The sequence below is a fragment of the Lampris incognitus genome, chromosome 14 (assembly GCF_029633865.1).
Source record: "Lampris incognitus isolate fLamInc1 chromosome 14, fLamInc1.hap2, whole genome shotgun sequence".
NCBI classification, from domain to species: Eukaryota; Metazoa; Chordata; class Actinopteri; order Lampriformes; family Lampridae; genus Lampris; species Lampris incognitus.
Genome location: NC_079224.1, coordinates 42,941,387 through 42,957,220, shown reverse-complemented (window position 1 = coordinate 42,957,220; position 15,834 = coordinate 42,941,387). Strand labels below are relative to the sequence as shown.

The following is a 15,834-nucleotide window of genomic DNA, read 5'->3' as shown; positions in this document are numbered from 1 at the left end:
CTGCAGAACTGACTCGGCTCACACACTGCAGAACTGACTCGGCTCACACACTGCAGAACTGACTCGGCTCACACCCTGCAGAACTGACTCGGCTCACACACCGCAGAACCGACTCGGCTCACACTGCAGAACTGACTCGGCTCACACCCTGCAGAACCGACTCGGCTCACACCCTGCAGAACTGACTCGGCTCACACACTGCAGAACCGACTCGGCTCACACCCTGCAGAACCGACTCGGCTCACACTGCAGAACTGACTCGGCTCACACTGCAGAACTGACTCGGCTCACACAATGCAGAACCGACTCGGCTCACACCCTGCAGAACCGACTCGGCTCACACACTGCAGAACCGACTCGGCTCACACACTGCAGAACCGACTCGGCTCACACCCTGCAGAACCGACTCGGCTCACACACTGCAGAACCGATCACACCCTGCAGAACTGACTCGGCTCACACACTGCAGAACCGACTCGGCTCACACTGCAGAACCGACTCGGCTCACACCCTGCAGAACCGACTCGGCTCACACACTGCAGAACCGACTCGGCTCACACCCTGCAGAACCGACTCGGCTCACACCCTGCAGAACCGACTCGGCTCACACACTGCAGAACCGACTCGGCTCACACTGCAGAACTGACTCGGCTCACACCCTGCAGAACTGACTCGGCTCACACACTGCAGAACCGACTCGGCTCACACTGCAGAACTGACTCGGCTCACACTGCAGAACCGACTCGGCTCACACTGCAGAACCGACTCGGCTCACACTGCAGAACTGACTCGGCTCACACCCTGCAGAACTGACTCGGCTCACACTGCAGAACTGACTCGGCTCACACTGCAGAACTGACTCGGCTCACACCCTGCAGAACTGACTCGGCTCACACACACTGCAGAACTGACTCGGCTCACACTGCAGAACCGACTCGGCTCACACACTGCAGAACCGACTCGGCTCACACCCTGCAGAACCGACTCGGCTCACACCCTGCAGAACTGACTCGGCTCACACCCTGCAGAACTGACTCGGCTCACACCCTGCAGAACCGACTCGGCTCACACCCTGCAGAACCGACTCGGCTCACACCCTGCAGAACCGACTCGGCTCACACACTGCAGAACTGACTCGGCTCACACACTGCAGAACTGACTCGGCTCACACACTGCAGAACTGACTCGGCTCACACACTGCAGAACTGACTCGGCTCACACACTGCAGAACTGACTCGGCTCACACCCTGCAGAACCGACTCGGCTCACATGCGGTGCATGCAGAGCTTTACATGCGTGTTTGCCACGACGGCTCTGATTTGCTGTTAGTCACACCGGCCGCTGACAGGAAGAAAACGGCACACGCAGCACATCATGACACCGCAGGCTTTATTCTCCACAAATGGACATTAATTTGCCAGAAATAATTTAAAAAAAAATCCTACTATTAGACATCCGTCTTTGGTCGACTGACAAAGGATGGACATAGGGTCGGAAAGACGTTTTTAGTCCAACCCTCTTAAGTGCGGACAAACGGAACACCGACACGCCGTGGTCGCGTTCTGCTAAAGTATGGCGACGTCAGGTCCTCTTGAAGCTGGTCTTTTACCGCCTGGGTTCCCCAAAAAGCCTCTCGGAGGATCATTTTCATCAGTTTCAGAGTCAGTGGACCAAAACCACCGACGGCTCCGTTTCCAGTTAGAAACATCCAGCACGCTCCCGACAGCGCCGGACTTGGTGGATTTTCTTGAGTCTGTGCCGGTTCCTGACGGGAGTCTCAAAAGAAGACCCGCGTGTTCTGCTTCATACGCCCCGTTACAAATAAGCCCACCACCGGCTTAGTGTTTTGCAAGTCACACATGGTTTCTAGGGCCACCTTCAGGGATATTGTGATAACGGCGCCGATCTTCCGACACCATGACGGTCCTCTGCAGAATGGGGCCTTCGCCGGTTGCTGCATCCCGCCCGTAAAGACGATACTGGAATGTCAGACAAGGTCTTTAAACCGAGGACCACAACCGAGACATCGCGAGCATGCCCATCAGCAAATACTGGTGGTCCACCACCTCGCGTTTAACATGAATGGCAAGAGACAAGCTTCCAGGTGGTGGATTTCATTAGGCCTCCTCTTTTGAAATCCATCCATTATCCAAACCGCCCATCCTAGAGAGGGTCGCGGGGATGCTGGAGCCTATCCCAGCAGTCATTGGGCGGCAGGCGGGGAGACGCCCCGGACAGGCCGCCAGGCCATCACAGGGCCCACACATTCACACCTACGGACAATTTAGTACGGCCGAGTCACCTGACCCACGTCTTTGGACTGTGGGAGGAAACCGAAGCCGGGAGACACCGGGAGAACATGCAAACTCCACACAGAGGACGACCCGGGACGACCCCGGGGCTCGAACCCAGGACCTTCGTGCTGTGAGGCGACCGTGCTAACCAGTGCGTCGCCCCTCTTTTTGAAATCAGCCCCTTAAACCCCTCCTAGCTGAACCAAGGAGCCCCCTGATTTGCCCGTTTTCAGGTGCGAGTAGTCCACGTCAACCCGTCACGGACCGGGCATCTTAAGTAAACGCTCAAATCCTGGGCGTTTCGGGGTTTGGGTCACGCGGAGACGTTCGCAGTTCAAGACGCTCCCGCCGAAAGACCAGCTTCAATCCGACAGCGCCGACTTCCTGTTCCGTAACTTTCTAAAAAAAAATCGCTGAGCAAAACGAGGTGCGATTCGAACACGTGGCTCAGCGTCCACCGACGCGAGCGGAGACCCACGGGGTCAGACCGCACAACGCCGACGACTCCACATACTACCAACAACGCAAGGATGGAGCCGGCCAGCGCTGCTCTTCGGCTCGCGCCTGCGCACCGCTCCTGTAAACCGAACCACCTCGGCTCGCGCCTGCGCACCGCTCCTGTAAACCGAACCACCGAGTGGGGACGCCGACACAGCTCGGGACATAAATAAGGGGCGACGTGTGTGTGTGATAAAATCGCCGTGACGACATCAGATCGAGATCCAGCTCTTGTCTCTTGAAGCAGCGCTCCACGGAAAGCATATTTACGTACAGATACAGAGTCTTACGTTAGGATTCAGCAACAACGGGTCACTTCCTGTGGAAGGAACGTGACCCGAGGGGTCTGAAACACTCGGGAGGGTTATTACATCCTACGTCCTACGAGTTTAAATAAATCGACTACCTACGCCACCGGGTGGTCAAGAGTACTGGGTGGGTGGGACCAGCGGATGAATGAGAGACTCGGGGTGGGGGGTCATCCATGCACTTCTTTTGTTGTCAGGTTGTGGGAAATGTAGAGTTCGGAAAAGGAACCATGCTTGGATCAGCTCCAACCCCGGACAGAACCCGGACAGAACCCCCCCCCCCCACACACACACACACACACACACAACGGCGTGTGGTTTAGCTGTGTAGTTGTTGTTTTTGTGTGTGATGGGAGTGTGTACATCACACCGCGAGTCCCGGGTCTGACACAAACATGTTGGTGTAAGTGTGTGTGTGTGTGCATTTCACACATACTCTCCCAAAATGCCTCATCTTCTTGGTGTGTCTGTATGTGTGCAGTAGTGTCTCAGCTGTGTATGTATGTGTGTGTGTGTGTGTGTGTGTGTGTGTTTATAGTCCAGATCCAGCTTCTCGTGTCCTTCCTCCCTCCTCTTCCTCCTAGAGGACTTGCTCAGTGCTGGAGGCGGAGATGTCCAGGAGTCTCCAGGCTGCGTTTGGGTTCAGCTCCTCTTGGTCACGACACAACGCCCACACGTACATCATCCTCATCACCTTCTCCTGCAGGGCGGTGAGGGCGGGGGGGGGGGGGGGGAGGAGGAGGCAGAGGGTCAGAATCAGCGATTCTATGTGGAATAACATGATATCATGGTTCAAATTACAGGGGGGGGGGGTCTATGACCTCCTAATCAAGACTTGGATCACCCCAAAAAGAGTTCAATACAACAGGCCGGGGGGAAACATTACACATCCTTCTCACCTGTAATCGTGAATATTAAAATATATTTCCCATATTCATGCCCGGAAGAATCTTGCGATACGATTTCCAACACCCGTAATGTGAGGTTATGTAATGGTAGCTAACACTGGTGCTCAGTCGTGAGCAGTGAGACCGTGGAGGATGAGCTGTTGATACGCTTTGACACCAGTATAGTTTATTATTTTATTTTAATAGTCTTTTGTGCGGCTGTGGTGGGTTAGTTAGTCTTTTGCCCTTTTGAACTTTAATAAAAGCCCCCCCCCCCATTGCTTTCACTCAGGAATGCAGGAGTCTTACCTGGCTGGGTAATTAAACAAAATTGAAATCTGTTGTGTGCTGAGGGTAACAACTGTCCATCCATCCATCCGTCCATTACCCAAACCACTTAGGCTCCAGCATCCCTGTGACCCTGAGAGCAGGATATCCCAGCAGTCACTGGGCAGCAGGCGGGGAAACACCCTGGACAGGCTGCCAGGTCATCACAGGGCCCACACCCACACATTCACACCTAGGGACAATGTAGTACGGCTGATCCACCTGACCTACATGTCTTTGGACTGTGGGAGGAAACCGGAGCCCCCGGAGGAAACCCACGCAGACACGGGGAGAACATGCAAACTCCACACAGAGGACCACCCCCAAGGTTGCATGACCCCGGGGCTCGAACCCAGGGCCTTCTTGCCGTGAGGTGACCGCGCTGACCACTGCGCCACCGTGCCGGGCAACAATGAAATAGTTCTAATGTAGGACTACTTTATTGAACCCCGATTAGATTTCATTCAGAGTCAACTTGAGTAAGAAGATCGGAGATATCCAGCACTTTTATGGTGCTAAAAAAAAGAAGTAAATTGAAACTTGTAAGAATCAGGACTTAAGAGATGATAAAGCAGCCTGTGGTTGTCATGCAGGCTTAATACTGAGCAGGATAGTATGGGTGATGGTGAGCTTTACATTTATGTGCTGTTGTATTAAGGAAGCAGGAGGAGGTCAGGCTGACTGAGCAGGCAGGAGGTCAGGAGGACAGTGAGCAGGTAGGAGGAGGTCAGGAGGAAAGTGAGCAGGCAGGAAGAGGGCAGGAAGACAGTGAGCAGGTACGAGGAGGTCAGGAGGGAGCAGGCAGGAGGAGGTCAGGCTGACAGTGAGCAGGCAGGAGGTCAGGAGGACAGTGAGCAGGTAGGAGGAGGTCAGGCAGGAGGAGGTCAGGAGGAAAGTGAGCAGGCAGGAAGAGGTCAGGAGGACAGTGAGCAGGTACGAGGAGGTCAGGAGGGAGCAGGCAGGAGGAGGTCAGGCTGACAGTGAGCAGGCAGGAGGTCAGGAGGACAGTGAGCATGTAGGAGGAGGTCAGGCGGGAGGAGGTCAGGAGGAAAGTGAGCAGGCAGGAAGAGGTCAGGAAGACAGTGAGCAGGTAGGAGGAGGTCAGGAGGGAGCAGGCAGGAGGAGGTCAGGAGCAAAGTGAGCAGGCAGGACCTGGTAGCAAAGAGGTGAGCTACAAAGGAGACTGCACTTTAAAATGTACGCCATCATACCATCATACCAGGGATTTATTCAGTTTTGATCTAGAATACTTTGTTTGTTGCCCCCGACTACACAGTCGTTGTGTGGTTCGTGCCCCGTGAGCTGGTGTGATGGATTTGATGTATCACTGTAAGGACTGTTAAGACTTCAGTTCGCTGGAGCACGTGTCTGCACTGTACCCGGTTCCCTTCACGCCCTGGAGAAACGGCCGACCCCCGATCGTCCCTGTAGAACGCCCCCGCTGCACGATACGAAGAGTCGACATCAGCGAGGGGTGCAAAATTACTAATCCAGAACGTAAAAGTCTTGTGTGTTTGATCCATCCATGTAGTAAACCAGCCGATTTCACCAACTAGTCTCCCCTGACACCAGAGTCATGGCGATTACAATCAGCACGGGTGGAGCGAATACACGGAGGTGGTCGCCAGCGGTCTCAATTCAGAAACAAACCCTGAGCGTTCCTCCCGTCTTCGTTTCCTCTCTTCATCCTACGTGTCCGGTAGGAAAAATCTTATTTTGCTATGAAGAGAGGCGAATCATAAACCACGTCTGTGTCCCATCTTATCTCAGACCGCCAATCTTATCGGACCTTAAACAAATCCTAAATTGAGGCGTCCGGGCGGCGTGGCGGTCTATTCCGTTGCCTACCAACACGGGGATCAGCGGTTTGAATCCCCGCGTTACCTCCGGCTTGGTCGGGCGTCCCTACAGACACAGTTGGCCGTGTCTGCGGGTGGGAAGCCGGATGTGGGTATGTGTCTGCACTAGCGCCTCCTCTGGTTGGTCGGGGCACCTGTTCGGGGGGGGGGTAGCGTGATCCTCCCACGCGCTACATCCCCCTGGCGAAACTCCTCACTGTCAGGTGAAAAGAAGCAGCTGGAGACTCCACATGTATGGGAGGAAGCATGTGTAGCATTTATACAGCGCCTCAGTGTCTTGCTCAAGGACACGTAAACACGCTGTCTGGAGGAGCCGGGCATCAGAACAGGAAACTTCTGAGCACTAGACGACCCGCTCTGCCGCCTGAGCCATGCCGTCCCTAATAGAAACATGTTTTAAATTCTGTGCTATGGTAAATTGGGATTCTTCGAATATTCCTGAACTAGAAACATGGATCAGTTCCTATCTGCTGAAGAAGTACGACTTCGTCCTGCACGCAGTTAGGAAATATTACGTCACGGCCTCCTAGACTGAGATAGGATAGAAGTTCATACTTTATAAAGTCTCAGTAATGGATACTCGGGTCAGCTCTTATTCCAACATTCATTCTGCAAGAACAGAAATGGAAAGCGGCAACACATGGACGGGGTTTAATGTTCTCCGAGTGCCGGTCAAGCCTCAGCCACACAAGTCATTTAACGTCTGTGACCCCGACTCGACCCTGCAGACAACTGAATCACATTAGGAATAACAGTCATTATGACGCAACTGACCGGATCTCCCTCCACCAGCTCTCCTTTGGGGCTGCGGATCACCATGACGACCTGAGCCTGGAAGGTGATGATCAGAACCGGGCCTTGTTCCATGATCTTACCCATCGCCAGCTGAGAGAGAGAGAGAGAGAGAGAGAGAGAGAGAGAGAGAGAGAGAGAGAGAGAGAGAGAGAGAGAATGAATGAGGGGATGAATACAGTAGATGAAAATAGATGGCCACAGTGGAAGTCAATAGGGAAAGAGCAAATGGAGCAGGTTTAAGTCGGAGTGAAAGCGGTTGGGTGGATGGATGGATGGATGTATTTTTATATACAGCGATTTTCTAGTCTACCGACCACTCAAAGTGCTTTACAGTGTATGTCTCACATTCACCCATTCACACACACTTTCATCCACCGAAGGTGGAGGCTGCCGTGCAAGGCAGCCTCTGCAGGAGCCGGGGATGGAACCAGCAACCTTACGATTACTAGACAACCCGCTCTACCTCCGCCCCGGTAAATAATGTGAAACATTAATATATTAACGATCATGTATTTTTGGGTTCGATCCAGTATCGGCACCTGATACTGGATTGAGTTCGACTCCTCTCAGCCGATCTTTTTTCTGACGTTCATGAGGTCAGACACTCATTTACATACAACCAATCAGATCAGATCATCGAAACATGAAACCCCGCCCACCCTTACCACCGGCCTTTGCTTTTATTTGTCACTCAAAGGTCAGCTCATGAATATTAATGAGGACTAGACCACTCCCTCACAGTGCTTCAGATGGTAGCGAATAGTTATGACTAAAAAGCCCCCACAACGTCAGTTATTTACAGATAAAAAGTGTTTCGTAATGTTTTGTTTTTATTATGCAGTGTTCAAGGATTTCACACATGAAATGCTCATTCTGATTACCGAATTCGGTCCAACTTTAAGGTGCGGTTCTCAATCGGGTCCTCTACGAGATCCCCTAGGATCCCAGTAATGGTTTTCTGTTCTACCAACTCGTTAATTTCATTCATCTGTTGTGTGAGATCGGGAATACCTGACACAACAGGTGCATGTAATTAACAACCTGGCTGATCTCTATTAACAGATTCTGTATTTTATTTATATATTTATGCGTGCATATAAATATATATAATATACACACACACACGTACATATAATCTGTAGGCATGAGACAAGATTTTGGTTATCGGAAGCGTTCTGGTTTCCGCTTGTTTTGGTCCGGGTAGTACTGACCAATCACGTTTGAGTAGGCGGTGATTTCTACGGGACCTGCTTAGGAAACGGAAGCCAGCAGCTACACCAGAAGCTCCGAAATATTGGCCGCTGTCCCCAGAACTAACCTGGGTTCCGAGGCTGCTACCTTGCAAAACAGAAAACCAGGAGGACTCAGGGGGGGGGGGGGTGGGGGGGTTCCTGAGGACCGGATTTAGAACCAGAGGTTTCTGGAGATTAAAAAGGAGGCAGGAGAAGGGGAGACAGATGGAGAGGTGTGTGAACACGACAGCACTTACGTCTATGTTGTCGATGTCGAGGATTTTAGACTGGAACAGAAGGCCCAGTGCTCTGGCCTGCTGGATGGGGTGGGCCAGCTGACTGTAGGTCTGAAGACAGGGAGATGACATGAACAATAACATTAAAACAATAACAATAAAAAAAAAAAATCCTTCATTACAGTGTGCCATTTATGGATTTTAGCAAGCGTATGAGTGCTATCAGCCACAAACTCCCCCTCTCCTGAAATGTGGTTAGTGATGCTGCCTTCCGACACATCGACCAAAGTGGATGCGATGAGATCATTTATTTTCTTCTTTTTACCCCCCCCCCTTTTCTCCACCATTGTATCCGGCCAATTACTCCACTCTTCCGAGCCGTCCCGGTCTCTGCTCCACCCCCTCTACCAGTCCGGGGAGGGCTGCAGACTACCACGTGCCTCCTCCGATACATGTGGAGTCGCCAGCCGCTTCTTTTCACCTGGCGGCGAGGGGTTTCGCCAGGGGGACGTAGCTTGTGGAAGGATCACGCTATTCTCCCCAGTTCCCCCTCCCCCCTGAACAGGCGCCCTGACCGACCAGAGGAGGCGCTAGTGCAGCGACCAGGACCCATACCCTCATCCAGCTCCCTACCTGCAGACAAGGCCAATTGTGCCTGTAGGGACGCCCGACCAAGCCGGAGGTAACATGGGGATTCGATCCGGCGATCCCCGTGTTGGTAGGCAACGGAATAGACCGCTACGCTACCCGTACACCCCCGCAATGAGATAATTTCTTTTTTCTTTTTCTAAATTTATTTCTAGTTTTTCCCCTTATCCTACCCGATTAACCCAACCGCATATGGCCGGAACTCTTGTCGAATAATCACGTTTCCACAGGAAGGAGATAGTCGTAACACCAGCTTCCTTCAAACTCGTGTCGGCTGCTCTCGCTATTTCCCGAGCTGAAGCCTCACATGGACTGCATTACCCTCAGGCCGCGAAGGAGCCGTAGGGGGAACGCTTTCGGTTGCTTGGCTGCAGGCGCCCGGGTGGGCCAGAGGGGTCGCTGGAGAACGACGAGTCCCCGAACACTACACCGATCTACACCCACTATCCCTCGGGTAAGGGTGGCCTAATGAAGGCCTTACCCCGTGGACGCTCTGGCCGTGACCGGTTACGGCGAGTCTGGGATACGAACCTCCCAGCCACGTGACGAGCGGACTGCAAGGACGGCGGTTTATTCCGCTCGGCCACCAGAGCGGCGATGAGATAATTTCTGTCTGTGTTTTGAGGGGTTGTAAAAGCTCCATGAAGTTATTTGCTTGTCTGCCGTTGCCGATAAAGAGAAATGCAAAGTACGACGAGGCAGGAGGTGAACGCACTGTAGGTGATGCCTGAAACCGGCTGCTGACCGAGTCACATGAGGCATTGTGGTATGCTACGCTCAGGTGACACGACCTTGCTAACACACTGTACCAGAACAGAGCTACAGTTTATAGCATGCTTGCGGCAAAATTACCCGTGACAAACAACTTTTAACACCACTGCGGTTAGACAAATACACACACTACAAATACCAAACTGCTCCGAGATCAAGGATGTAAGCGGTGGTGAAAGATATAGCCAGGATGGAGGGTTAGAAAGTAAATATTAACTAGTCTACAGCCTAGTCATGTTGTATGAACAAAATGCGAAACTCATGGAGGCAGTGGTCTTGAACTTACGGCTTCATAGCACCAGTCTTTTAATACATCCAGCTCTCCGCGGATCATGGCCTACAGACGAGAGAGTAAATCAAGTGGTTGGTGATGATGGCTCAGTTCAAATAAACTCTTATACGGAGAGCTGTGTGTGTGTATAAAATGTACATGAATGTACAGTGAAGAAGAGAAAGGCCAAGAGCGAAAACCAAAAGTATTTACCTCCAGGATGTTGGGGATGATGTCTTTCTCACACTGTTTGAGAAAAGAGTCTTTGTCGAAGGTGGGGTCTGCCTTCAGGATCTCAGTCAGCACTTCCGACATCTCCGTCTTGGAGAAAAGACCGCCTGCAAAACACAAAGCCAGCAAGTAAGATTTAAAAAATCGGTGGAGTCAGAGTCACTACTGTCATAATTTTAAACGGCTTCAGCCTAAACTGACACATCAGACTTCTTCTTTTGTGTTTTTTAAGTCGACTATTATGTGATGTTGCACGAGAGAAGAGGACGAGCGAACAACAGTCTCTGCTAACAGGACAGAAAGTTAACTTTTCTTTTTTTTTTGGAAAGCTGTGCTGTCGGCAGGCTTGGCATACAACACGGGGAATTTGCATGCCAGTGTGTCCTAGACAGAGTTAATCTGCAAGTGGAGTTCAGGTTCTCCACCTGCAAAGGCAATGCTAATTAATCATCAAGAACTGCTTATAATATCTCTGTCCTTTGGATGATGTATAGGATGACACGAGCACCGGGTTTTAGTTATATATTTATGGCCTTCACCGGACCCCCCTCTTCAGCATGTTTGAGCAGCTATGCAACCAATCGGCATCGCTTCTCTAAGAGCGGGACAATCACCACAAGCGGAACAAGGAAACTTTGAAACAAAAAATGACAACGTGTATCTGATAAGACATGGACACAGAAACAGACGCTGACATGTGTTATCTATGCTATCAGTTTAGGATAACACTTGGGGGAGAAAGGACTATGAAGAAGGATGTAATCCGGAGAGTGTTCCAGGGAGCGTGTGAGGCAGACGCTAGCAGTGTGCATATGCATATGATGTGTCCACCTATGTGTATGTGAAGTGTCCACCTGTGAGTGCACAGGATTAATCCCGAGAAATTCTGGTGTCGGACATCCGCGGAGCCCAATGCAATGCAACCCCAGAGGAACACCGAGCCCACAGGGGGGCCTGCAGAGCAACAGCCCCGCACTCCCCCGAGGAGCACAAACCAGTCCCCGAAGGCACAAGCTATGAAAGCCAGAAAGTTACCTATGAGGTCAGTGACCTTGTCAGTCACGGCTCTGGATGCTCTGATGAGGGCGTTGTCACTTTCATCGTACTTCATCTTCATCTCAAAGAACCCTGGGAAAAATATAAAATGGAACGAATTGAGGCGGGAGTCGATTATGCATCACACATACAAGAGAGCCGGGTGGTCAATAACATCCAAGTTCTTAAACAAACTTTTTTGAGGCCTTAAACTAGGAATAAAGAGGGTTAGAGGGACTCGACTCAAAACAATAAAAAAAAAAACATGAAGCCTTAAAAACTCTTCTCCGCATCTATTCCTGCGTGTCTAGTGCCACCTGCTGCCTTAAAAATGACCTACACACAACCCTGGGTAATCCATTGAACAACATCAACCCTGCAGAATCAGGAAGATTCCCTTACTGTTAAAAACCATGTTGTTGTCTTTGAAGTCCTTCCATTGCTGGTACCACTTGGAATCCTTATGGAGCACGACGCCCATTGCCTCTCTGCATCACGCAAATAAAGGCAAGTCATTTACACCATCAAGATAGGCGTGTAGCAGCTGAGATCATAAAAAACCTTTTTGAGGTGAAATGACCGGCATTAGGATGTTATTTTGGTAGCACACACAATGCTGACTTTACAGTAGCAGGAGGAATATTAGGTATAAATCTGAAGGCTAACGGCTACTCACTCGTTCGCCTCAAACACCCGCGAGTCATTCTCGGCCCCTTTGGAGGAGAATTCGCTTCTCTTCCTCAGGTGAGACGGCGCCCGGTAAGGTCCAGCGTCTCCAGTGTCAATCTCCTTCTTCATGGTTTCCATACTCTATAGCGACAACAGAGAGAAGAGTGTGTGAGTGAGAAGATGGGAAAAGAAGTTTTTACTCATAAGTTATTTCATTTTTTTTAAATCTCAAAGCCAAAGCGCCAGATCTCTCAGGAACAGGAAGCCTCGGAGAAGCTTTCATTTCCCAAGTGGAATTACAGCATCGAAGCATCGTTGACTACTGTGCGTCTCTTTCCCGACACATCTGCCTTAGAGAAGAGTGGTAGAACGGAGTTGAACCGTGACCTTTTACCTCTCACCTGTGAGATGACCTTGAAGGCTCCAGTTTTGCCCAGCTTCTCTCCTTCTTTGGAAACGGACTCGGCCGAGCTCTTGGCGGTCCTAGTGGCTTCCTCCACTCCCTCTTTGATTTTTTTACCAAGGTCAGAGCGGCTCACCTCCTCTAGACCCTGAAAATACACACACATACAATTTTAAAATCGGCGTTGGATAAATAAATCTGTGTGAGTGTTTTTAAAAGAGAGAAGAAACCACTTTTTTAAGAACACTGAGAGACCTCACTTTATTTTCCCCACTGCCCATCAGATGTTTTAACATTTTAAGAATTATTATTAAAAATCTGACGATGCAAGCATCACAAAAATCATCATAGAAAAAAAGCTAGTAGCAATAAAACCAACAGCAAAATAGAAAAAATGCAATACTGCACTAGGGATGACCAATAAACCATCATCAGGTATCATCATATAATCACGATGTTGGTCTATCTAGTAGTGATGAAGTCACTGTGGGCATCTAGCAGCTGTATTTGGAGCTATGAGGCGTCCACATTAAGACAACCCCACTAAACTGATAACTAATGAAGCCGACATATTGTAGTAATATGAGTGGATGTTTAGAGACAAAGCTAATGGTTTCAAATGACAGGGAAGTACTTTTTCAATTTGTGCTGTCCTGACCAACACAGACATTTCCTGACATTGAGTAATTGCTCTGCTATTACTTTACTGTGATGTAGGTTAATAAATGAGGAGGTGCTCATTGCTTACCTCCTTCACCGTCTCAGATAGAGAACCTAAAGTCTTCTTCAGAATTTCAGAGGTCTTCGCCGTCTCTGACTCAATGGATTTCTGTTTGGATAATAAAGAGGGGGAAAATGTTTATTGCGTTTCTACATGAAATATATGCAGCATAATTTCTGTCTCGTCTGAAAATTCAAACATGCGTCGAACAGCATCACCAACAGGTTTCTTACATATTTCCTGCGGGCCTGTTGGAGGGCATCAGACTCCTCCAGCCTCTTTGCTTCCTCCCGGAACTTCTTAATGTTCTCCTTCATCTCCTGGTTCTTACTGAACTCCTGCCGCAGGTTCTCGACAAACTCCCCCAGGAAACCCTTACGACCGGATGCATATCGTACCTAAAGAAGGACAAAATAACACAGAGCATGCTCACCCACAAACTCCCAGCAGAAGCCCTCGTGAGAGCTCCTCTTTGGAGGGCCTCCTCATTCAGTAAGGATGCCATCAACCGCTTGACTGACAAATGGTAGTGTCTGCAGGTAGGGCTGGGCCATAATTCAACACTGTCACTTATAGTTTTTCACTGGTATTGTATCAGAGTAAAATTTAGATATCGTCATTATCGTGATACAGAAATTTGTAATCTAAATGAACGCTAGTGAGAATCACCTACATTTTCTCACAAAATCATGAAATATTTCAGGAAGTTTTATTTGAAAACTATTTTTGATTTGATAGTATACTTTACATTACCAAAAAAAATTTATAAAATTACAGTATTTACAGTCCAGCATGAGCAATCAATGCATGCAATATGCAAATGCAAGCAGATATCGTGACACATATTATATATTGATATTGTTACATTCCCTATGATTACCGTAATATCTTTTAATCACCCAGCACTATCTGCAGGACAATAGGAAGAGAACAAAAACTGTGAGTGGAGGATTTTGTTGGGCACAGCCAGTCTGCGAATGACACCGGGTCATTTGGGGGGGCGGGGCGGGTGGGAGCTCTCGTTACCATGAGAAATGGTTTCCAACACAATAAGCAAAAACTCGAACGTTAAAATATGTCTCAATTCAATTTCAGAGCCACCCTGCATGATAAACTGCTTCATCAAGGGGGCTTGAAGGAACGCCCGTACTTTGAACCTTTGGCATAGCTCTTCTCCAAAGGAATTGAATCGAGTGCAACTGGACTCGGTATACCGAGTCCAGTTGCACTCGATTCAATTCCTCTGGATAACCATGACCTGGATGAATGAGAACATTCACAGACATGTTTGGCATACCTCCATCTCATGACACATGACAGAAAAAAGGCGTTACACCACATCAAATGCATAAAAAGAGGAATCAGTGAATCATTATTTGCAAGCTGGGTAACAACTAACAGTCTCTGCATGGTATGGCATATAACCTGCCAACAATATCAGTCAAATAAGACTCATATTGTGGCTGACTGATACTGAGCAGATTCTTTATTGGCGCCTATAGACAAGTGGTCCTCAGTCTGGTACCCCCAATACTAAACCTTGCCTTGTCTGAACCCTACCTTACTGGGGGCTTGAATAACTGGACCAGAAGGTGAATGTAATCGCCCACTTAACAGAACAGAAACCCGGCAGTGCTGGTGGTATGTGGCTGAAAACCCCTGGTACATACAGATAAGCTCCCATCAACTCCACAAACCCTATTAACACACACACACACACACACAACGGCTCACCATCTGCATGTACATGGAGGATGAGCAGTGGGATCCCGTACCTGGACAGGTGCAGCCTGGGTCCCCGGTGTCCTACAGACGTTTCCTCTCCTGGACGAGACGAGGGGCCGGGAGGAAAGGACCACAACACGTCTGCCGATGAGCTGCAAGACAGACAAAAACACAACCGGTCACCACCGACAACGACGGTCTAGAAGCGCCGACGACGGCGGTCTAGAAGCGCCGACGACGACGGTCTAGAAGCGCCGACGACGACGGTCTAGAAGCACCGACAACGACGGTCTAGAACAGGGCAGCAAAATGTAAAAGTGGCCACTAAAACACAATCTTCCTGCCCCCCCCCCCCACGACTCTTCCGCTCGTCTAACCGGCGACGGCGTAGTTATCTAATCGAGGACTTGATCATATATGAATGACAGCTATCATTTGCAAAAAGGGCCTTTCGGTGATTGACAAGTTGATTCTCGTATCGAACAAATCAAACTTCCAAATGACGACCAACGACTCGGACACTGCCAAGCTAGCCGACGGAGCCGCTTGTGTCCGTCGCCATCGCCGGCCCAAAGCTCCCAGGGCTGCTGTAAAGGGCACACTCATGCGGTCTAACCTCGTAGCACCGACACACGGAGGCCGCCATCTTGATCTGGAGCCGTGCTGGGAGACACGTGCGCCGTCGCCTGTCACTTGACCCCGCCCTCGGCCAATAGGAGGAGACGTGGTGGGCGTGTCCCTCCGGGTGAGCCGCGGGGGGGGGAAGGGGGGGAGTTGGCGCAGAAGGTGCTGCGCGAACATGAAACGATAGAGTCGGTTTTTATTTATTCAGGTGGAGACAGAGATGCACTTCCTGCTAAATTGTGAGAAATTCCAGAGCATAAGAGAAAAATACCGGGAGACATTTGAAAACCAGAGTCCAAA

At 50.0% G+C, this 15,834-nt stretch overlaps 1 protein-coding gene across 1 annotated transcript; it reads right to left on the bottom strand.

The window, feature by feature from the left end:
• Positions 1–2,443: 2,443 nt before the first annotated feature.
• Positions 2,444–15,556, bottom strand: LOC130123876 (mitochondrial import inner membrane translocase subunit TIM44-like). Its single transcript, XM_056293199.1, has 13 exons — positions 15,527–15,556; positions 14,961–15,062; positions 13,419–13,583; positions 13,213–13,293; positions 12,463–12,612; positions 12,069–12,202; positions 11,795–11,880; positions 11,393–11,485; positions 10,340–10,464; positions 10,142–10,192; positions 8,458–8,547; positions 6,948–7,058; positions 2,444–3,800 (listed from the first exon to the last, which is right to left on the bottom strand). The coding sequence occupies exons 1-13, from the start codon at positions 15,554–15,556 to the stop codon at positions 3,681–3,683; spliced, it is 1,338 nt and encodes a 445-aa protein (XP_056149174.1). The 3' UTR covers positions 2,444–3,680.
• Positions 15,557–15,834: the final 278 nt, after the last annotated feature.

Bases quoted from the DNA above. Each gene is read 5' to 3' on its own strand.
- LOC130123876 (XM_056293199.1), bottom strand. From the start codon at position 15,556: ATGGCGGCCTCCGTGTGTCGGTGCTACGAG. The intron at 12,613-13,212 runs GTAAGCAATGAG...GTGTATTTTCAG, and splicing joins TATCTGAGACGGTGAAGGAG to GGTCTAGAGGAGGTGAGCCG. The intron at 11,486-11,794 runs GTAAGGGAATCT...TATTTTTCCCAG, and splicing joins CAACAACATGGTTTTTAACA to GGTTCTTTGAGATGAAGATG.